Source organism: Colletes gigas, unplaced genomic scaffold, assembly GCF_013123115.1.
Source record: "Colletes gigas isolate AHSC1104 unplaced genomic scaffold, ASM1312311v1 Colletes_gigas_Sc00017, whole genome shotgun sequence".
Lineage (NCBI taxonomy): Eukaryota > Metazoa > Arthropoda > Insecta > Hymenoptera > Colletidae > Colletes > Colletes gigas.
Genome location: NW_025106646.1, coordinates 4778000 through 4803013, shown reverse-complemented (window position 1 = coordinate 4803013; position 25014 = coordinate 4778000). Strand labels below are relative to the sequence as shown.

The following is a 25014-nucleotide window of genomic DNA, read 5'->3' as shown; positions in this document are numbered from 1 at the left end:
TATCGTGAGTTTCTTTGCAATTTAGTGAACATAAACTTGAACAATAGTTCAAAATTGTATGACAACAATAAATTATCATCGAAGAAAGAATACTTCAGCATCCAAGGTAAATGATAGAAACTAAAATCTAATAGAGAAATGTTTAAGTTATCCACGTAATTTTACGTTAAAAATATTTTTCCGTGCCTCGACTAGCAGTTGCTTTCTTTAAACAAAATTTTAGTAAATTTGTTTGCTTAGTAAATAAAAATGCATCACATTTCATACTTTTGTCATAACTTCTTAACAAAGCATTTATGAATTTTTAGTTATACATACAGGGTGTTCGGCCACCCCTGGGCAAAATTTTAATGGGAGATTCTAGAGGCCAAAATAAGACGACAATCAAGAATATCAATTTGTTGATTAAGGTTTCGTTAAAAAGTTACTGAAAAATTAAATTACAAAATTTTAAATCATTCTGGAAAAATTATTTTTGGTTGCAAGGGTCAATTACAATCATTTTTGGTGAATACACATACCCCCGAAATCCTACTCACTTTCGAGAAAAAAATTCAGTTAGTGCCTAAATTTTTCGACGAAAGAAAAAATTCAAATAGTTCTGAAAAAATTATTTTCGGGTGTGGGGATCAATTACAATCATTTTTGGTGAATAGACCTACCACCGAAATCCTACCTACTTTCTAGAAAAAAATTCGAGAAAGTGTGAAATTTTTCGACAAAATTAAAAAATTTCAAATCGTTCTGGAAAAATTATTCTCGGTTGTGGGGGTCAAATACAATAATTTTTGGTGAATAGAGGTACCCCTGAAATCCTACCCACTTTCTAGAAAAAAAATTCAGTACGTGCGGAACTTTAATCGTTAATAACTTTTTAACGAAGCCTCCATCAACAAATTAGTATTCTTGATTTTCGTCTTAGTTTGGCCTCCAGAATCTCCCATTAAAATTTTTCCCAGAGATGTCCGAACACCCTGTATAGAATTTACCAAACACATGATATATGTATCATTTTTTGTTTAAAAAATTAAGAAAAACGTATATTTGTTACTTAAATGCTTCTGAACGATTTTCGAGAGAATCTTGCAGTACGTATGAAACAAGTAAAAATGAAATGGAATCTGGTGAATATAGAGAATGGGAACATGCTAATTAAAGTGCAATAATGTTTATCTTGTCGTTAAACATGTATGAAGTCGTACGTTATCGTGGTGAAAACTTTTTTCTGAATATACAGTGATTATTATAGTAATATATTTAATATGCTAAAATTAGTCATCGTATTTTTTTTAACCAATCTCCGGCGAGCAAGCCTTTTCCATATTTCATAGGTGTGTGTAATGTTTTTATTATTACTGTTTATTATGAACGGGATAATATCCACTAATTCATAGCATATACATTTATAAAGTCACAATTAGATGCAATCAACGATGGTAAATAAAATGCAGAAATACGTTTTAAGGAGTTAGGGACGAGAAATTGAAAGAAATATTAAAAGTCGCGGCAGGATTGGTCATTTTAAGGATGTGAACAAGCTGTTTATCGTTAAGATAGCATGTGAAATTAAGCGTGCTACGACCACGCGTATATATCATAATGTGACATTTAGTGATGTTGAGAGCAAGCATGTTGTCATCGCACCAAGGCACAAGCTTGATCAAATCGGATTGCAGCAAGCGCGTTCAGGGCTTGGGTATTTATCCTCGCGAATAACTTTAAATCATCGGCGTATAGTAAGGCATTGGCACGAGAAAAGTTGCTTAGTAGACCATTTATAAAAATAATGAATCGAACCGGTCCCAAGTGTGAGCCTCGAGGAACTCCGGTAGTAGCATTCGTTATACGTGATAGATAATTGCACGTTGTAATCGATTGGGTTCTATTGCTTAAATAACTACACAACCGGGGAAGATTATTACATATACTGAATCTCGTACAATTTATGCGAATATTCCTCTCGACGGGTTTTAATAAATCAAGGCAAACGAGGAAGATTCACTCTTGAAATAAAATTTCTACTTTTCTGAAACGGTTGACCATAAATATCGACTAACTAAAATTTTAAGAATTATTCATAGGGTCCTTAATGCTGACATAAAAGGATAGAATACGAAAAAAATATGATGATCGTTGAAAATGAGATTTTACGAAATTACCAGAATAACCTGAAGCTAATTAACAAACGTCCAAGTCGCAAAGTTTGTTCTGTAAGTTGTAACAGCATAAACCGAACGATACACCAAGGTTATGCTCTTAATCCCTCCGGTAAGGTGGTTTCTAACTCTGTATATATAATAAATGGCTGACTAGCAAGATTCTGGGATGGAACAGCTAATTACTTCTCAGCTCAAATCATGGAGTTTATCTTGCACCGCGACTCCAGCACGTGCTTAACCATTGTCACGAGGGAAATCCTCTTTCGAGCACGAGTGTGGGCTCTTTTTGTTTTTAAAGCTTAATTTGCTCGTCTGAAGCTTTTTTGAATGTAAGAACGATAAAAATAAATATATTTCTTTCACATAGACGTTTGGATTTACGTTGAATCTTCAGGATAATGTTAAATTAAGATAAAGAAGACTGTAAAGTTAATTCAAACGTTTGTAGTAATGTTCATTTCTTTATTCTATTCTGAAAAGAACGAGAATTCAAACGAGATTCATAAGTGGCGCGCTTCCCGTACTCGCCAGTAGAGGGCTCAGCCGTTATCTTTCTCACTAGTGCTTGTTCGAGTATCCATTCGTATATCTACACTCCTCGACTGACTCTAGTAGCAGACCCAGGACGAAACGCTACTTTCTCCTTTTCTTTCTTTCTGTTAGGTCGCTCATTTCACCCTAGTATAGTAAGTTGTGATCTCCAACTAATGTTATAGTAATTATTGTTCTCAACAACAAGAGTGATAAGTGGATTTCTATAACTCAAAAATCAGGTGAAATAGGACAAAGCACATGTTTATACCAACTGTTCGTATTGTTTACTAGTACAGAATCCATCTTTGAAGTCTCACATTTTCCAAATGTTATCCTGTATATCCCAGAATTTATTTGTATGGAATCCATTTATGAAGTCTTACATATTCTAAATGCTACTCTGTATATCTCACTTTACTTGTATAAAATCCATTTTGGAATCCATCTTTGAAGTCTCATAATTCCCAAATGTTACCCTGTATATCCCAAAAATTTTTTGTATGGAATCCATCTCTGAAATCTTACATACTCCATATGCTACTTTGTATATCCCCAAATCACATGCCAGGTAGAATTAAGGTTACAACATACTCTCAAAGGTCATAAAAAGTGTTCTCACGACTCGAAAACAAAGTGAAGTAGAACAAAGCACATGTTATTACGAACTTTTCTCATTGTTCATTAATATATGTAGAATCGATCTCTGAAATCGATCCCACATGCTACCTTGTATAACCCAAAGTCACATGCCAAGTATACATATGTAGAATAAAGGTTAACATATTCTCAAAGGTTATCAAAATCCATCGAGATTATTAAACACATACCGGAACAACTCGCCTCACGAGAGAAGTTTCTCCCACAGGTTGAGTCGCGTGCAAGGAAGAAGGCAGAGCCCCGGTGTAGCGATTAGAGGTTTCCTTTGTAACGACATTGCACGCCTAAAACCGCCGGAATCTTCCCACAAGCCCCCGACACACAAACGACGCGCTAGCCTTCAAAGTCTTCGAAGGTGGCGGGCCTCTAATTATTTCGAGCAATGGAAGTGCAACGGCTGGGAATCAGTTTGAAATCAGCCGTTGTCTCACGGTCGCATCGAAGTGTATCGCTGGTTGGGGGGGAACCCGGAGCCACGTCGAGCGAAACTCCTTTGCCTCGGTTACGTAAAGAGGAAGCTTTTTATCGTGCGTTTAATGGCAACTTCCGCGTGCCCGGAATGCCGACGTTGCCTTTATTTTCAACGGATCGAGAGCCGTTCGTCCGTCGCTTCCATTTCGCGCCGGTGAAACTCGACTCGCGGCGTTGTCGCGGACGATCGAGGATTCGGATCACGGTATTTAGCGTTAACAGGGTTTGAGCAACAACGAGCTTGGTTTCGTTCTGGACGAGAAAGATAGGGCACGGTTCGGGGAACGAGGAGCAGATCGAAAGCGTCGGATAGAGGGTTAAAAATATGGCACAGGTGTGCGAGCACACGCGTCAACGGGGTAAAAGGGAACGAATCGAGAGGCTGACGGAGAGGCAACGAACGATAGACAATGGAGAGGGAAAGTGACGCGGCAAATTGAAGCGGAGCGATGCACAGAAGCCATGGAAAAAGAGGACCGTCGGCGAGAAAGAGTAGAAAAAGGGACACCGAGAGCAGAGCGACGTGACATTTTGTCGGTCGTAGACGGCCGAATCGATCGTCACGCTTGCCTTTGTTTGACTTAATTACCGCAGCAGCAGATCGGTAGATAGGCCCCGCACGTCCGCCCAGTCGAATCAACTCTGGAGTACCGTCAGGGCGCGTTCAAATTCTGCCGGAGGCCAGACGCTCGGTGAATATTAGGGGCGATCGAGAGTGCTGAGTAAATTTCATCTTCTATGCTTCCGGCCGGTAAGCTCTTAAGAGCGGCATACATTTAGCGGTGTAGCAGAAGAGATAGGGACAGAGAGGTAGGAGAGAGAAAAAACGACGGTAAGTAACGTGGTCGCGGGAATAATAAGCCAATATAAATGTAAATGCGAGGAAGCACGGGGTATATCTCGTATTTAGTGGCTTAACGCGGTGAAATTATGCGAGATCTTATTGGGCAGGGAATCGGTGTAAAAAATTGCTGCGTGCAAGGCACTCGAACACCATGAAAATACGCGGTTATGGACGTTTGATGTCCCTCGAGACCGTATTAGCTAAATCATACGAGTCGTCTTCAACGTACAATGACCTCCACTCGAGAGTCTTTGGACCATTTTACTCCAGAGTTGGGCAAATTTTATTAGCGTTTAACAAATACAATTTTTAGATAAGCTATTTTCTTTTAATTTTGTGATTACTCAATCATTTTAAAGCAATAGTTTCTTCGTGTCCTCTTAGGGGAGATATCAGTAGTAGGAGTACAGTAGTCCCTCGATATATGACCGTCGATGCCCCCCATTCTAAAAAACCTATCCAGAATGAACAAATGTAATAGGTTACTTACGAAATTCTAACCACTAAATTAACAGTAAAATTTTCTTTCGGAAATGAGGTTGTCAACTGTAAGATGTACTATATATATTTATAGAACATTTTATGAAAATACGCGCTTATGGACGTTTGATGTTCCTCGAGACCGTATTAGCTAAATCATACGAGTCGTCTTCAACGTACAATGACCTCCACTCGAGTCTTTGGACCATTTTACTCCAGAGTTGGGCAAATTTTATTAGCGTTTAACAAATACAATTTTTAGATAAGCTATTTTCTTTTAATTTTGTGATTACTCAATCATTTTAAAGCAATAGTTTCTTCGTGTCCTCTTAGGGGAGATATCAGTAGTAGGAGTACAGTAGTCCCTCGATATATGACCGTCGATGCCCCCCATTCTAAAAAACGTATCTAGAATGAACAAACGCAATCGGTTACTTTCGAACAGAAATTCTAACCCCACAACCCTAACCGTAAAATTTCCTCTCGGAAGGACGTCAACTATAAAATGTACTATATCACGCAGACACTAGCTTCCACGGCAAAAGCAATTACGATACAATTTGATGGAAACTAGATTTAAGAACTTTGTTGTCCCGCACGAAATTTTCTATACACAGAGACGGGGAATAAAAAACTAAACAAAAATACTGTCGACGGGAAGGAAGCCAGGGGTGCAACAGCTAGTTTGAAATATAATTTGCCCGGGTCTGTCACGGCCTAACTCGTCGAGCTACACGATCCCCCGCTGGTGAAACGCCGCGAGAGACGCAAACGAATCTCGTTAATTCAATGACACCGTAATTCGATGACGCGTATAAACTTGACGATCCTTCCGCGCGTCGAAGTTCCTAGTCGATACGGATTCAACATCAAACAGACCCGCTCGTGACGGGACGTTGACTTAGAGTTTGGTTAACGCGGTGCATTTCGAACGCTGTTAAAATGGCTCGTGATTAACGTAAACCTGAGAACCGCGTAATTCGATCGAGGAAACTACTTAAACCGAAAGTTGCGTACGAACCGGCTCGGGATCTCGAGGAACTTGCATGGCCCGAGTCAGCTGCGAAAAATTCAATCGAGAGCTTACGCTCAGGGAACTCGATTAATTTCCCTTCTGGGGGGGGCAGAAGGGTGTGACTCCGTTGACGGGAGATTAATAATAGACGAAACACTCGGGTAGGTGTGGTCGAATCGAATGGTGTCGCGAGTGTCACGAGCTGTTGTCAGATAACGCTTATAGTCAAGCTAGTTTTCTAAAATAATTATGTTATCAATGGTGCTTCGTTGGATAAATGTATCGTACAGAGGGCAGGTGATATTGGTATTTTTTCGAGCTGAGATTCTGATCTGGAACAGTATCGAAAGCAGGCTCAGATTGAAATCGAGGGGTCCAATTGTATAATATTGTTATTTCCCTATTGATGTTCGATGTGACAAATAACTTTTACGGGAATAAAAACCGCTATGACCGAACTGGGGATCGTGGTACTTAATGGATTACATGGAAGCTCAATGGCAAAGGTATTAACAAGGAAACAACGTAGTTGTCGAAGCACTGTCAACAGTTTTGACTGAAACGAACACGGGGACAAAGAATCCCCTACCGCAATGCACAAAGCATTTTAACAATAGTGGTACAAATTCCCTCAACGATAAAACTGTCGATCGTATTCTATCGCGTGGTAACCCGTCGAATTGTCCAACGGTTTCGGAAAAATTTCATTAGAACGCACAGCGATGGTTTCGATGCAATGGTAAACTCGACTCAAGATTCGATTAACAGTAAGACGTCGGAACTGTGTCGCTTCTGATCCACATTTAAAATCTTATTGGACACCATCTTTAGCAAATTTAGCTTAATTCGTTCTTGGAGATTAATCTGTTTCTGGACCCCAAATGCTTACTTTTACAAACTTTGTGCACAAGCTCTTAACCAAAAATATATGGAAACGATTAAATGTATTCCAAAGAAGAAAAACACACCGCTGAGCAGATCGGCTAAGTTAGTTCTACTTGTACTGGCTACAAGGGGGATGATATTCAACTTACGAATTGTGTATGGGGTTCATTTTAAGAATCATTATTGTAGTTCGGTTTCTATAACGATTACGATAGCACAACCGATATCTATCATCTTCATTGGCTCCGAAGGGGACTGATGTTCAACTTATGAATCACGTATGGGGTTCATTTTATGAATCATTACTGTATCTTGGTTTCTATAAGTGCTACGACAGCACAACCGATATCGATTAGCTCGACTGGCTCCAAAGGGGATTGATGTTCAACTTATGAGTCACGTATGGGGTTTATTTTAAAAATCATTACTATAGTTCGGTTTCTTATAAGGGCTGCAACAACACAACCTATATCGACCAGCTTCACTGGTTCGAAGGGGGATGATATTCAACTTATGAATCGCGTATGGGGTTCATTTTAAGAATCATTACTGTAGTTCGGTTTCTATAACGATTACGATAGCACAACCGATATCTATCATCTTCATTGGCTCCAAAGGGGACTGATGTTTAACTTATGAGTCACGTATCGGGTTCATTTTAAGAATCATTACTGTATTTCGCTTTTTATAAGGGCTACGACAGACTACTGTGAAAACCTAAAATAAAGAATTTTTGCGATTTTTTTTTTATGGATGGAAAAGTAAAAGGTTAATGATATTCAAAAATGTTATTAACCATGTCGTTAAGTATTTAAAAAAAAATATTTATTCAAAATGACGATGCTGGAGCCATTCTCACGAGGCATGATGAATTTGAGACCCTCTGCGGCACGCAATGTAACTGATACAAAGAAAAAGAAATTTCACTTAATCTACATGAGTATAGTTAGAGAAATACATAGGGGATTTTTGAAACATTAACTTTTGTGCGATTGGCGAGGATTTGAAGTAAAACGTTCAATTCTTTTAAAAAAATGGGGCAATCATTTGTCAATAAATAATGTTAAAGTCAACTTGTCGAAGATCTCCTACGTACTTCTCCTCGGAATGTTAGTTTAAGGTCTAATTTCTGACCAGGGTGGGCGGTAAATGAAAAAAGTGCAGTCCGCGGGTGTCGTGGAGGTCGTCGTTAAGGGGTTAAGGACGCGTAAACGGGTAACGAGCCATCGACGATGGACGCGTATGCGTCGTCGACGTTACGTATTCCCACGGGAAAGATCGATTGGTATCCGCATCGGTCGCGTGCCGATGAGAGGCGGCGACCACGCCGGGAATAAGAAATTACGTTGTAAGAGTCGGCGCGTGCCAAGTACACACCGTCCGCCGTATATCGTTTATACGCGCAACCGGGCAACCGCATCCATATGCATCGGTCGCTCGTAAAGAACAACGGTGGCGAAATTAACGGTGGCAAGGTACGCCGGTAGCCGAGGAGGATACGAACGACTCGCAAATGGCTTAGAAAGTTTCGCTCGTTTTCACCCGAATACGAGAACTCGACGCGCTCCTTTTTCGCCGGCGCACGCTCGAGCGGACGCGTTACAAATACGTCCGCGTAAATTCATCAACGTTATCATTTTCGAGTCAAATTGTTTAGATTCGGACGGGAGGTAGAACGGAAATTGCGCCGGCATTCGTCGCTGATAGGTCTTATTCAACCTTTCGCCACGGTGAATCGAGGTCGATGCTGGATTTCGATACCGTCGAGTGGAATGATTTTTGCCGGGGCTTTAATAACCTGCGACCGTTGCAGATGTTTCGAAAGGGCTCGAGAAATTTGGATTTTCGTTGCATCGTAGCTTCATTTCTTTCGATATATACGAAATTAAATTTCTCTTCGTCTTCTCGGCGTAGCGTTTCTATCGAAATACAGTAGCTCACCAAAGTATTCGAAAGCTTCCAATCTACACTCCGGGACAAAAACATAACACATTTTACATTTTTGAATAAAGTTTTGTATTAAAAACTGGTTGAAATACACGTTTTATGTTATTACTAGTCTTGGGCATGCCTGTACGTACAGCATGCTCAATATCATCAACAATACTCACTTCAACAGAATTCCAGAAATGAAAACGTAAATATTTTGGTACGCAAGCGGGACAAAACGATAGCACAAGCACAAAATCACGTTTCCCAGTTGTGTATGAGCTACGTAATAATAAGCCTCGAACGTGAATCATAATTATTAAAGTGTGTAATAACACTCTGTAATTAATTTTTGTTGAAAGAGGCAATATATTAAGAAAAATGGATCGAGGAAAGAAACTCAGTGCTAGTGAAATACAGACCATCCTGAAATTAAAGGATGAGCAGTATTCAGTGGCTCAAATATCAAAAGTTACAAACAGAAGTCGCAAAGTGATTATGAGTTTATTAAAAGATCCAGAAAATTATGGGAAAAAAGAAATTTCGGACGTCCGCAAAGCTTATCCGCTCGCGATAAATGAGCAATACTAAGGGCAACATCAAATTCAAAGATGACTGCGAGATAAATTGCACACAGTGTTGGTATAGATACTAACCGTGAAGAATGTGAGACTCGTTTTAAAAAAGTGCAAATATTTAGTAAGAAAAAAATTGCAAAAGAAGCCATGGTTGAATAAGCAACATAAAATTAATCGTCTGCGATTTGCAGAGAAACATACAGGGTGTCCTACGCAACTTGAACAGGTTATACCTTCTGAACGGTTGGGAATAGAAAAATATGTTATAAGTTAAAGTTAAATGATATCGGACGATGCGTAATATGTAACTAATTTTATGCATTTTTGTGCATTGGTGCATCAGAAAAATGCAGCTGCACCTTCTTTTTAAACGGAAACCTACATTTTTGATTGCACCAGTTGATGCAGTTCCTCCAATCTATTCAGAAGTTATGCTGTTTTAAACATTTGCATGAAATTTCGAGGAAGCATTTCTGGCTAGAAATGATATTTTCGGTAAAGAATTTTTTTCTCGAAAGTGCGTAGGATTTAGGGGTATGTCTATTCGCCAAAAATGCTTGCAATTGACCCCTGTAACTAAATATAATTTTTTTAGTATGATTTGAAATTTTTTAATTTCGTCTAAAAATTTCAATACCTACTCGAATTTTTTTCTCGAAAGTGGGCAGGATTTCAGGGGTATGTGTATTCACCAAACATGATTGTAATTGAGCCCCACAACCAAAAATAATTTTTTAGGATGGTTTGGAATTTTTTAATATTTTTTTAATTAAGGCTGTCAAGAAATTGATATTCTTGATTTTCACATCTAGAATCTCCTATTAAAATTTTTCCCAGGGGTAGTCGAACACCCTGTATAATACTCCACATACGTTACAAACTCCTCCGCAGAGTCCTGACATAAATCCTATAAAACATCTATGGGTTGAAATTGGAAGAAAACTCAGAAATTATGTCATAACGCCCAAGAAAATATTAAAAAATAAAATAGCAGAAATATTTCATTGAAAAAAAGAACAACAAAAAATCTTGTATATAGTATGGAAAGCCAGCAGAGACACGTTATTGATACCAAAGGAAGACCAACCAGATATTAATATCAAACAAGTCAAGACTTATTCGTACGTTCGAATACTTTTGTGACATTCTCAAACTGTATTGTTTACACTGAATGCTCTGTAAATTCCGTGTGTTGTCAGATATGTTTGTAATTTTACGTATGCATTCTCGAGACTACTACGTGATTTTACTTACAATCTTATTTTGAAAATGTAAACCTAACGCGTGTATTCTATTTGTTAACGATGTAGATTGGAAGCGTACGAATACTTTCGTGAGCTACTGTAACATGGAGTCTTATATTCCCAAAGTTCCGATTGAAATAATATTTATCGACCGAGATATCATGGAAAAAGCGTTTTAAAAACTTTTGTTGCTTACTGTTTTACTTTTTACCGTGTAAAAAAAAAATTAAAGAAACAGTTTGTAATCGCTTGAAAAACGGCGAACGTCAAAGGTCCGTATTTTTGTGAAAAATAGACGCACAACGTTGTAAATACAGCATATTGAAGTTTGAAGCCCCAGCTTTGAAAACCTGTTGGCCAATTTTCACCGTTGACGTTTTTTCCGTGCAGTGTCACTGTTTCCAAACCGATCGTGTCAAATTTTTTTTCGATTCCTAACATTTTTTATCGTACACGTCGTTTAAACATTTTTCCCCCGCGATTTTTAGCAACGAAACGTTAAACGACAGAATCTACGATTTAATATCATTTAATAGACATTTAAGTTAAATGATGCCATAGTTTTATAAATAAAACTATAATTCACCCAGCGTTTGAAGATCACCTTTCTCGAGTAATGGCGCACTTTCTGAGCAGGAAGTGGCTGTACACAGCTTTTTGCATTCAAAGAACCAGCATGATATTGCAGAGGAATGTAATAGCTTTCAGAACGATGGCAGAGGATCATAGATCATCCAGCTGGAAATTACGTTTCGTCATAGTTATTACTTAATAAACCAGGATTTTGATGTGTATAAAGTTCAACCAAGAAATTTTTTAACGATGCTTTCTTATGGAGACGTCTAACAACTCTGTAGATTCAGTCATTTATTGTTCACCTTGGATGTATCTACGGTCTCGCTTGAAAAAATCAATCAAAAACGTATAATGAAATTTAAATAGCTACCATAGCACTATATATAAAAAGAAGCATTCGACGTTTATCGCAAGCTATCATAGTATTTCAGATTTAACGTAACGTGTACGTTACTTTGGCCGATGAATTCGCGTGCTGATCGTAAAAACTCTAAACGAATGTCCTTTGGCGCGCGATTTATAACTACGGCGAAAGAATATTAGTCTTTTTTACGAGCATTCGTGACCAAAACAAATTAGACAAGCACTCGAGCAGCCGTTGTTGGCTATGATTCCCGTGGATCGCCAAAGGCCACAAAACAACGAAAAACGCTGATTACAATGGCACCGTTGACATCGTAACAGCTTCTTCTGCGGCAGGTACGAGCACTGTACTTAGACGTTAGACGGAAATTCACCGCAACTAACGGTTCACTAGCTGCAGTTGCAACCAGTGCAACGAACGACGAGAAATTCTTCCGCGGAGTTTAATTTTATTTCCCTTTTTTCTTGCTCGGGAGAGCATCGTTAAACAATAAATTGTTTGGGTTTGCTCTTTGCGATTCGTTGGTCCGCAAAATACACCTCGATTACGTAAATTATTCATTTTATGACGGGAATAATAAACTTCTCGCTCAGGGGCGTGTCTAGAAATTGTAAATTAGTTGAGCACGTGTGTGACTTTAATATCCCGTTTTAATCTTCGTTTATTAAATGAAACGATAAACGGGGAAATTTATTTATGTTTTATTGGTATTTGGGGGCGAAAACAAATTTCATACAAAGGTAGGGGTGGCTAATATTTGAATTGGAATTAAAGTTTTATTAGTCCTCCTCTTACGGACTTTTGTAGATCCGCCACCAAAAAAGTATATACAATATATTCTACGTATAAAAATGCATGTTTAAAGAGAAGAGTGAAGGAAACGAAGCATAGAAGAATAAGAAAATAATAATCGAGAGACTGATTATTTGAAATTCTTAAATTAATATAAAGGAGGTACAGGATCTTGTACACGTTGAATTATTTATGATTTTGAAGTATAAAGATAATTATTCTACTCTGTGGAAAATAAAAGAAAGGAAAGCAGGAACGAGAAGTTGCCTAGTGGGACTAATTGGTTATAATATAATCTCCTTCCTATAAACGATGAAACTTGTCAGTAAACGGTACGAATGTATTGTAATTATATTCTGAATCCATACAATGTTTACTTTTCAAACAATGGTTCTTAATCGCACAAATATTAACGAGGTTTCTCTCAGGTTCCTGTGATCCTGGCCTTAATTTTCTCTCGGATCATTCGGCGCAAGTTCAAGATTAATTTGCGCCCGATAGGCGTCTTTAATCTCCCAAAATTTGCGGGACATTAATTAGATCGGTAGCGCGGGAGTGTAATTCCTCAACACCGTGGCAATCAAATTAGTCGAAGCGTGCGACATTTTCTCGGCTCAGCGTGAAATTATGGAAACATCAGCGGATAATTAAGATGACCGTTCATCTTGAAGAGACGTCTGATTAGAATAATTAACAGCGAGCGTACCGCCAGCTGTAATCAGCCATTCAGTAAATTCTATGAAACTCTGTTCTCATTGTAATATATGGAAATTGCCAGGAGTGTGGAGCATACATACACGCATGCGTACTCATACTTTGCAAGATGCATTGTACCCGTAAAATAGCATAAGGATGTCAATTGGTGCTCAAACTTCTTCTTAATCCTCAAATACTTACGTAGAGGCACAACTGGGTCTGTGAGCCCCACCGCATCTTCAATCGCTTATATCTCGGACTGTATTGCATGGATCCAAGTGTCCTTTATTAATCGATTCACTAAAGATTTAAGAATAACACTGTGCAGGTTAAATTGTCGGATGTGTTTGTACAGTAAAGATATTTATGAAAAAGTAAAAGATAAAATGAAACATTTTTGCAGAAATTACATTTTCTTCAAAAAATCATATCTTTTTATTGATAAGAGATGAAAGGGATTTTCCACACGAGAATGAAAAGGTGATGAGTTGCATTTCATGAAAAGAAATATGCTGAAACGATTCGTTGCAAAAACTATAATTACTTTCTAGAATCAAAGTAGATGAATTTTTACGTTACGTCATGATCGTTTTCACACGTAAAAATGATATTTTTAATAAGAAAAAGTTTAATAATACAATATCTTTTAAATATGAATAAAATTTAAAAAAATAATTAAAACTGTCAAATAAAAATGGCGACTACGGAAACCTGACAAATTTGTAAATACCTTAAAATATTAGAGGGTTTTATATGAAAATTAGATTTAAAAGAATGGAAAAGTGCAATAAATGAAGTTCTAAAACATTCTTTATTAATATTCGAAATTTATATATTATTATCAACATTGGCTTGTGGTATCTTTCCATTCTGCTCGACAGAAATCAAACATATACACATAATTTAAACGTAGATTTATAAAAGCAAGTAATTTGTGGAAAATTTTCCATTTTTATTAATTTTGTTTATTCTTACTTACCTTGCAAATAAAACTAGGCAAACAAAACATCTTTTTCATTTTTTACGTCACACACAAACTTTCACATGAAAAATAATTAATTTAAATTATATTTACTTCAACTTTGTATTTTTCCTGATTTTCTGATGTTGAGACACAACTGGGTGTCTCAGACCCACTTTTAAGGTTGCGTTCTTAGTATTTGAACAGCTTGACAAGGATCAAGGCTACTATGTTGTGAAATACCTGTTAGAACCCTCGAACTTTCTTCACAGTCCCAGTTGTGTGCTTGAGGGTTAATAATCGATCCACAGTAAAAAGTCACTTTACAAGTATGGTTGTCAATTATAAATATTTCAATTGTGTTATTATTCTAATAAATACCTGAAAATCATGTTTTGATACCGACGCGTTCAATTGGATCGCACTTGCGAGCATTAGTGACTCGAAAAGTGCATCCTATCAGAATTAATAGGGAGCAAACACGTGAGGCGCGGAGAAATTTGTGTACACGGCGTGCGGGCAAAAAGTAAAATAGACGATCCCGACCCGATAAATTTTTGCCGTTTACGCCCTCTGTATACGCGCGTCGTCTACTGAAATTTCAACACGATCTGTTTCGTGTTCAAGAGTTATGCATTTCGTCGCGGAATTAGGACGACCGTAGAAAACAAACTGGGACGAACATTTCGACGAAAGCTTTGTTCCGCGTTGAACAGCGCGATTATAAAAGATTCTTATATTCAGGAACACATAATTTCAATTTTAATCCCGAAAAGGAGTTACCATAATACACCCGGTTATTTATTCGAGTGTTTTTATTTTTACGCCCTCCATGTTGACGGTCTCGTTCGCGTGACAAATGTTACCAAATATTTTTCTATCTTTCCTCCATATTTACACGCAGCAGTATTTCGTTATTTATTTCGAGGATTATTTTTATTTCCAATTCTTATAAAAAATGTTTTCAAATATTCTCCATGTTAGTACACGATAGTATAATCGTATATAATAAATTTTACCCTGTACGTAAGCGTAGGAACTGCATTCGTACATAAAAATTCATTCATTCTCAATGTTTTGTGGGTACGGGAGAGAAAGTTGCGCTAAATGGATCGGATTAAGAGACACGACGAGGCACTGATTGGTTAATTACTTAGACGGATAGAGACATTAAAGGGCCAGCCGTATTGCAAGGATTACGCTCATAACGTCGGGCGTGGCGCAAAGCCTTCCCAATCAGTAATCAAACGCAACTTTTCTCCCCTCTGTACATTATCCGAAAGGCTTTATAGAGCAAGTAAAGTCGCGCAACGGGGGAAAAAGCGTAACATAAAATACGGCTATGCACAACGAGGAAAGCTCGAGGGAACTTGAAACGCTTTCTGAAACAGCGATCGCGGCCGAATGAATGGGCGTCGGGTGAATGCGTTGCGTCGATACACACCGGGGTTAAAAGGTTCATTGGATTCGTTAAATGAAAAGTCATTGCGCCTCCGACTGACGTTTTTCGACGCGAAACGGCATGCACTGGTACGTACGTAGCCCCTAATGCTCGAAATATGTGCACGTTACACGGTTATTAAAGCTTCCCACAGAGTCGCTTAAAACTTTTTTCCCCCTCCCTCCCGTTATAATTAATAAATTAATTTAACTACCGCCTCGCTGGAATGCGCTAAAATATAACTTCAACGCTCTCCGATACTATTATAAACTCCAACTCTAACTGTGTTGCTCTTATCCGTTATTCCGTACCCTAAACTCTCTAATACTCGTAGTCTGTACTCGCTAAGCCCTCTTAAACTTCTCTCAAACGGAATTCTCTCATTGACTCCGCGGGATTGCTCCAATCTCTCTGTGTTCTCGTCCTGGAGGACTCACACTTGTACGCGTATAGAGATATTATTAAATAAATATTTATTTCTTGACGTTTCGATCACGGTTTCTTAGAGCTCTCACATATCTTCGCTTCGATTTGGTTAACATTGAAAGAGAGTTTATGTCGATACATTTCTTGATCCCGGGTTGTCAGAGGCTTGGGCTCAAACTGACAGAGGTTATCCTTTCTATTAGCTCACTTTATCCATCAGACACGAACACTGAAACAACAATAAGATTTGTCCCTTTTGCAAGCAGATGAACAAATCTGACATTGAGAAATTAGATTGTTCGTGTTCAACGCAAGGCGTATAAAATATAGATAGAAAACGATGTTGTTGAACTTCCTGTTGCTGCTCGCCTCTAGGTTTGCACGGAAATTACGATCGTAATCACGAATAACTTAATTTTCAGGAAGAACAGCTCGAGCAGCATTCCCTTCTAAAACTTGCAACGCATTGACTCTAATCCTACAGAGATGCGACTTTGAGACTTTAGCTCAGAGACCCGATTAAGTAATTGTAGGGTTCGTAAGCAAATGTTCTAATTTTCTGTATTCTAAGTTAATTTATTTAAAGACCCTGCAGTTATTCAAACTTGGTACTCAAAGTCGCGTCGCGAGTAAGATTAAAACTTATGGTGGCGTATAAAGTCGAGGAGGATCGTTGCGTGAGTTAAAACGGGCTGCAGTTAACACGATTGAGTGACGAGTGAAGAGGTTGATTGATTTCCTGACTACGGAGTTGTTTACGTATACTCTATTCGGCCGTAGCAATTTTGCTCGATTTGTTTAGCCAGGTTTTGGACGCTTTTTTGGGTCACCCCTTTTGGGAGCACTGACCAGAATTCTATTGAGAGCCGGAAACACGGCGGTAAAACAACCACGACCGAGCCGTTCTTGGACCGTTGGTGCATAAATCTAGATAGTCAAGTACACACGGTGTTTACCTACAGGTGGCCGATCTTTTAGGGGATGATTCTACGCAACAGAATAAAAGGAAAATCAAGAATCACGAAATTGCTGTTTGAGATGCTTAAATTGCTTGTACCGTACCAACAATTATTTAAAGCTGCGCAAGATTCTCCACCGTAATTGCTATAGACACTAATTTCCACCCGTTTTGTCTATTGAAATGATGGAAGCAAAATAATGTTTTCCAAAGAGAGAGGTGTGAAGAAAAGGGGTGGTGTTTTACAATATAAAGACAGCAAAATTTAATAGGAAATACAAAACTTCAAAACCTACTTGACCAATTGTACATACATAAATATAAAATATAACAGTCTAAATTCGAATTATTTCAAAATTCATATTTAAAAAAAAATAATAAAAAAAGGGGCTAAGAATTAATGTTTATTATAGTGTTTGATTCAAGCAAAATTTTATAGAATTTTCTAAAGAGAGAGGTGTAACTTTTAGGAAGATGGAGGGGGGAGGGTTTAGAATATAAGGAGACCACAACTTAATAGGGAATACAAAACATTAAAACCTACTTGACCAATTGTACATAAATATAAAATATAACAGTGTAAATTCGAATTATTTCAAAATTCATATTTAAAAAAAAAAAGATAATAAAAAAAGAGGCGAGGAATAAAGTGTTTGACCCACTAGCGGAGGTTGCGCGCCACTGGTTCGAAGTCATAAGTTCCACGTCGCTCAATTACCCAAACTCGAGCGTTCACCCCGTTTACGAGCGCTCGGGACTATCCCGTTCGAGACCCTTTCGAACGTCGGCCGAAAAGTGTCGAACGCAGTGTCGTACCCTTGCCAATTCCCAATTCGTATAAACGACTTCTACAATCGGATGAGCACCGACGAATGCTCCTGTCCCTCCCTCCTACGTCCGCATACTCTTTTTACCCCGTCGACTGGAAAGCGGAGGCTTTATTGCGGCCGCGTTTGTAGGCACGCGGATGAAAAAGCATAACGCGAATAATCGCGAAAGAGATGAACGGAGGGGTGAGGGGAAAATGGAGGATCGCGGTGCACGAGTAGGTACGTGCACCAGATACGGCCTCTGGAAGGTGCCTCCGCGGAGGAGAAACACGGTTGCCAGGGGTCAGGGGGTCGGGGGGAGGAGTGGAGTCGTAAAACGTAGTTGCAAGAAGCGGCATAGCGGCGGGAGTCGCGAGCGATAGGGCGAAGAGTTCGCTTTGAGGGCGAAGGAGAGGGTTGAAGGGAAGAATCAAGAGGGGGAGTCCCGCCACAAAGTAGGCGCACACCGCTTTATCCTCGACTATATAAAGTCTGAGACACCTCTCTTCGGTGCAGCACACCCCTTATACACTGTCCCTTTCCTTTTTCTTTCGGTCGCTACTTTTTTTCTTCGCCCCTCCTCTCCTTTCTTTCGTTCCACCGTTTGTCTCTTTATCTTCCCTCTTTTGCTCGACCAGCCACGTGTCGGCCCTTTGTTTCTCCTTTCTTTTCAGCGCGTCGTTCCCTCGCTTTTCTTCATCCTTATAACCCATTTTCCACCCCTTTCTGCGTCGGGTCCAATTGTCCCCGGGTTTACTTCGTAGATTTACTTCGACCCCTACCCCCTTTCCTTTTCTCGTCTTTTTTTTTATCCTCCATCTTCCCGTGTCTTTCTCGCTCTTCGTGTTCCTTTCCGCCTTCGAAAGAGCCTTCTCTGTTTCTTCGCTTCTTCGCCTTTATCGGCCCCCCTCGCCTGCCCCGTGACAAGTTCTTCCATTGAGACGCGCTGCTCGCTGCGTCGATACACCCACGCATCTATATCTGGCGCATAAATCTACCCGGCGTGGGAGGTTGGTGTATATGGGCAAAATCCATTCATGGGCGCAGGTACGCGGAAAGGCGACGATCAAGCGTTTTATAATGCAGTAAAACGAGTTTGGTTTGTGGCGGTTTGCAGTTGTACGAAGATGTCAGATAGTGGGAGGAATAATAAGGGGAGGGGAGAGCGTTTCGTCATGGGCCTGATAGTGGACTCATCGCGGTAAGGCAACCCTAACAGGCCCAACCTCAGACGCAGGAACATTCAATGGTCAGTCGAGGAGTGTATGCATACGAATAGGTAGTTGCTCGAGTGCTTGTGAGAGGGATAAGCGTTGGCGTGCCTCTCTGGTGGCGAGTGCAGGAAGTGTGGCGCCACAGGTCCAAACTTCCAGGATTCTAGTGTTGCTAATTGTTTCCTATGAATGATTTACGTGACAGAAAAATTCTTAGTGCTTTTTTTCGAACAATATGCCTACCGTATTCATTCTCATTAAGTATCTTACGTATTCTATTTACAAAATGCACATACGTATTTCTCAGTCTGATATAATAAATCAGACGGTAATTATGGTGTACTAATTCTAGGATTTTCTGTAATTTTTTTGATACGATAAACCTTTTTATGGACTATTACAAATTGTCAATTATCAGAGCTAGTATTCCTTTCTCTGTGTCTCATTTTCAATATATGCTCATTACAAGTAAACATAACATTATCGACATTCACATAAATCATAAACAACTATTTCAAATACATATATGGTACTTATATATACGGTATTCACGTACTCCAGTCATGTAATAATTGAATAAGAATCCGACTAATTCATATTACAGCCATTATTTGGTGTGTCTATTCACCAAAAATGATTGTAAAATTGACCCTCGCAACCAAAAATAATTTTTCCAGAACGATTTGAAATTTTTTAATTTTATCGAAAAATTTGTCCATTTATCCGAATTTTTTTCTCGAAAGTGCATGGGATTTCGAGAGTATGTGTATTCACCAAAAATGATTATAAGTGACCCCAGCAACTGAAAATAATTTTTCCAAAATGATATGAAACTTTTCGATTTTACCGAAAATATTCCTATCGATTTTTCTTAAAAATTCGTTTTTGATTTTTAATAAATTTGTTTGACACCGTACAGAAATGTTGTCTAATACTTTTTTATAGGTACCCATGAGCTGTACTTCAGAAAAAAATTTCATTGAAATATATTCACTATTGCAGGAGTTATGGCCGTTTGAAAATTAGACCATTTTTATGGGGGATGCCTCACTTTACGGGATTAAAGAACAAGTTTTCGAATATATTTGGAACGTCTACATATTCTGCGCCAAAATACGCTTAGTTTGCATTTTGAAACATTAAAATCGTCCAATCCGTTCAAAAGTTATGATGTTTTAAACATACGCATGAAAATTCGGGGAACCATTTCAGGCCACAGATTATATTTTCGGTAAAGAATTTTTTTTTCGGAAATACGTAGAATTTCGGAGGTATGTTTATTCACCAAAAATTATTGTAATTGACCCCTACAATCAAAAATAATTTTTTTAAAACAATCTGGAATTTTTTAATTTTCCCGAAAAATGTCAGCTCCTACTCTAATTTTTTTCTCGAAAGTGCCTGTATAAGACAATTTATCAAATAATACTATTAAAGTACAACAAATAATCTTTCAGAAATTGAAAAATTCAATTCTTTCACAATTAACTGAAACTGTTGCACTTGCCGTGTCAAGCAGTGGAGGGGGACAGAGAGATTGCTTATAGCGAGACACGAGCGCCGGACTTATAACGGGACAATACCGTACAGCTAACGGCGGTTGCTCGAAAGAGAAATTGTTGGATTTATATGAGAATGTTGGTTACGAGGCACTCGATAGACGTTCGATCGGCGAACTTTCTCAACGTATCCGTTTCGTTTGTGTGTTTCAGGCGAGGTGATTGGCCAGCGGTTCCTGGGAAACGAGAGCCACGTGGAGCACTTCAAGCTCCTGGAGCGCGCGACCACTTCCATCCTGATTGGCGCCAGGTAATTGTTACGTGATTCGATTCTTTCACGGCTGGCGTCGCGGCGCGGCGCGCCTGGGAGGGGTCACCAGATGGTCATTGGGTAGATTCCAGTCGTTCGATCGTGAGTCCCAAGTTCCCGGCGAGTCACTCCCTCGATTACGCAGCACGAGCTCGATGAAGCAGTATCGCAGCCGCCTATGAGGCTGCCTGCAGCCCCTTATGACGTGTCCTCTTTAATTTTACATGAGTCGTATTCCCTTGGATCGATCGAGGCAGCCACTGGGGTATTTGATATGGAATAAATTGGTTTCAATTACCGGGTCGAGAAACCGGCAAGGGGGAAAAAAACGTCTCCCGGTCGTTGCTGTTGTCGTAATTGTCGCAACATTAGCGTTTTATTGCGTTCGTGTATTTCCTTCGTCCCGATACCTTTTTCTAATTTCATGTTGCTCGAGTTTCCAACTATTTTATTATGGCCTTCTATCAATCACAGTAGACGTCCATGTCAGAATTTTTTTTTATCAACTTAGAGTATTTCACTAGCAACTTTTTCAAGTAAAATCTAAAAAGTTGCGGTTGTATTTGTTCACCAGATTTAGGGGTAGTTTTTTAATCAGAAATAATGACTTGAATTAGTAGTTAGAGTTTGGAATATGTTTGCCTCCTTGGATAGAAGACTATGACGTTTTCATAACATATGCAAATGGATATCAGGATGAGTTCAGCAACACATGACTCAGTAATGATAAAGGTCAAACGAGGTTAGGAATCAAAGTCATGAAGAGAATCTGGTATGCAAAGCAGGCTAAAGTGGCGGAGCTTTATTAACTTAATCGTCGTTAAATTCTATTTACGATACGCATTCGATCTCTATCATTATCTTCCGTTTATTATCCTTCGTGACCTATATTATTGCATATATTCTGTAGCTTCTCGATTAAAGAAAGTTCAAGTAACTTCGAGCCTGTTAATTTTTGTTAACATCGCGAAGAAGAAGGGAACGGTTTCAGATAATGCATTATTCATCAAACAACGAACCAGCGATCTATATATTTTGATATATGGCTTTTTCCATATAGAACGCTTCGCGGCTAAGAGAAAATGTAAATCCACCGAGTTGAGAGAAAAATCGTAAATTCTAAATCGTTGCGCCGAGAGAACATGAACTGGATTCCAGTTGACTGTGGTTTATGTTTTCGAATTCTACTCGCGACGAGTTTCGTTCCGATAGTGGATCGTATTTCCCTCCTTTAGACGCTTTTCTTACGACATGTTTCACTTTAGAACCGGAAGTCACACGGGCTCTTTAAACAGCACCCCGTAGAAAGAAACGAAAGATCGAATTCACCGAGCATTGATTTTTCCGTATCGAATTCCAACCTCCGAGCAATTACTACCCTTCTGTTGCGTAATTGTAAAAAAACACAAAGTGAAATAATACGTAACAAAAGTAGAGTCTACGAACTATAATTAAAAAGTTATTTTATTAAAGTTTAATTTTTCTTCTCGTAACGAATATTTTTTTCAACTTTTTTTCATGCTTCTTCCCGTTGCGGTATATTGGCAATATTCAGTTCGATATCGTTCAATCTAGAGTCGCGGAGTGTAGCGTGGTTAACTAAGTAGACCACGATTAGTAGTTGGTAGTTATTACTACGTCGGATAATTGCTCGGTTAACCGATGTAACACTAATAACGAGCTCAACGCTTTGGCCAGTTAATTATCGTGAACCAAAGTTTCAAACATCGTGTAAGAGCCGAGGGAGTTTAAATCGAAATTGTGTTCGTGTTTTCGTAAACAGTTTCATTAAATCAAGTTAGTTTCCAACTTTCTAATGCGAACTTTTCAGATAATTTCTTTATTAAATAACTCAAGTTGTAACTTCTGCTGTCCATTAACTTCAATATTAAAACATGCTTTAACGAAATTATTTAAAGACAATTATCAAATTAAATTCAAACAATTTTCGTAGGAAATGCATATTATTTACTGTATATTGCACGCAATACGATGCAAAAGAAAAAATTCTTAGCAACGTTTGTATAATTGTATAAAAAAAATATACATCGACTGAAAGGAATATTTATTCGCCTGTTTTTACGTTAAAAATTTTTGTCCTCGTTTCTACTATGAAAAACGCTACTGTTGGAATGTTTCGCGGTTGTTAGTTTCTAAACGATTATAGAAATTACAGTTAGTTGGAAGAATTGGTTATTACACGGTTGATTGGATCACGGAAGAAGACTGGCGCACTGCTTTGTCAGGATTAAACAAAGTAATTGCAACGGAGTGCGCATAAACCAAGTTCCCAAGTTATGCTACGTGCGACGTATTAAAGCCGATGTATCGGGCGCAGCTTAATATCCGAGCTAACTTAATACCGAACTTAATTAATTTGGCGCAGAACTTATTATCGAACATGTAGCATTTACATGCTCCTGATAGAAAACTCACGATTCTGAGACTTCTAGCAATCCCATTCCGTATACCGAAGGCACTAATATTTTTATTTTTACATAACGATACTGAAAATAAGTTATTTCAAATACTTACTTTTGATTTTTATCTTAAATTACATTTATCCAGGTCTGATTGCTACTAAAACGGTACAGAAAATAAATTATTTCAAATTGTTACTTTTTATTTTCGTTTCAAATGAAATTTGTCCTGATTAGTTTAAATTATCTCGAAAACGAAACATTATAGGAAAGAGTTTTGTTATTAAGAACTCGGGAAATTTTCGTAGGAAGCAGAAAAGAGGGGTTGGTCGAGCGCTTGTGAGAGCACGACACCTCTGGTGGCGAGCATGGGAGACGACGCCACAGTTTTATTCCATATTTTCAACTTATTTTTCCATAAGGAATAATTATAGTTGCCTTTGCTCTAAGAATCTTACAATACTTAAAATCTCCCTTTAAAAAATTTTGTCAAAATTGTGTAAGAATCACATCTGGTCCTCTATAAAAATTGATTGTTTTCTGTTTGTAAAAATAATGTAGGGTTTTCAATTAACAAATCGTTCGGTTTGTCTCAGTTTTCCGCAGGTGTCTGAACTCGATTACTTGACAGTCTTAGCCGCAGGCATTAGCTTGACGTTACAGAAAGAAAATGCTAATGAATTCACGGCCGTCTGAGTTGGTTTCTCAAGTTTTCTTCGAGCGGTACAAGTCTCGAAAGAGAAGAAAGAGACAGACCCGCGGAGATGGTGAATAACGAAGATTTGAGAATCTTAATTGAAGAAAATCTGCGTCAGACTGGCCCGAGAACTCGCGGTGAAAGCTAGGCATAAATGTTCCGATGGTTCTACGACGTTTGAGGGAAATTAGTTGGAGCTTAAAGACTTGGATGCGAGTAGTTTGCACGCTTAACGCGATTCGAAGGAATTAGCTGTACAGAGTGTATAGTTTGTTCGACAAATTCGAAAAATTCGCGGATCTGCCAGTGATGCGTGATGAGAAATTAGATGCTTCGAGACCAACTTCGATATGGATGAATATTAATCTCTTCCGAGGATTTTGTTCGACGCTTCCCGAGTTTACCAAGAATAAATTTGACACATCGCGAAGTCTATTGGGAATTAAACTTTTTCAAACTTCCGGAAACGGGCTTATCTCGTAGTTTATAAAGTAACGATCCACTGAGAACTCTGAGAAAATAACCACCCAAAGGCTTGTAAAATTATTTTCTCAAAGAACGTAAATTACAAACACTAAACCTACGGAGACTTCATGTATACTCATTTCTACCATGACCGGTGAAATGATCTTTCTTTTTCTCTTTTACGAGGCAACGTATCCTAATTTTTTTCATTATATGTATAGAAAGTTGTGTTTTAAAGTTTATTCGTAAAATATCCTTCTCTTTTATGTCACATATTTTTTTTAAAAAGTGTATTTTAAAAATCTGTAGAAAAGTATGCAATACTTTTACTCGAAATGTGAATACTTAGTATTTTTATACAGAAAGTTTACAAACTACGTCGAAATTTTATTCTAGGTTACAGTTAATAATAAAGTGTCCTATTCTTCAGCATCTTTTACATTTAATTAACGGTAATTGTGTAGTATAACGCTGTAAAGGCAAAATTATATAATGCTATTTAAGAAAGTCAAGCAGATCCGAGCGTTTTATCGAATAAACAAATTTTTCGAAGTTTTTATTATTGCACTTTGTTCTTCTGAAGGTACTCG

The 25014-nt window shown here is 38.4% G+C and overlaps 1 protein-coding gene across 2 annotated transcripts in view; it reads left to right on the top strand.

Moving 5' to 3' along the window:
* The window catches only part of LOC122400385 (semaphorin-1A-like), a 502715-nt gene that overhangs the window by 183664 nt on the left and 294037 nt on the right, over positions 1-25014 (top strand). For both annotated transcript variants that reach the window (XM_043401831.1, XM_043401830.1), the window contains exon 3: positions 20746-20842. In XM_043401831.1, the coding sequence (XP_043257766.1) occupies positions 20746-20842 (97 nt within the window). The remainder of the gene's footprint in view (positions 1-20745; positions 20843-25014) is intronic.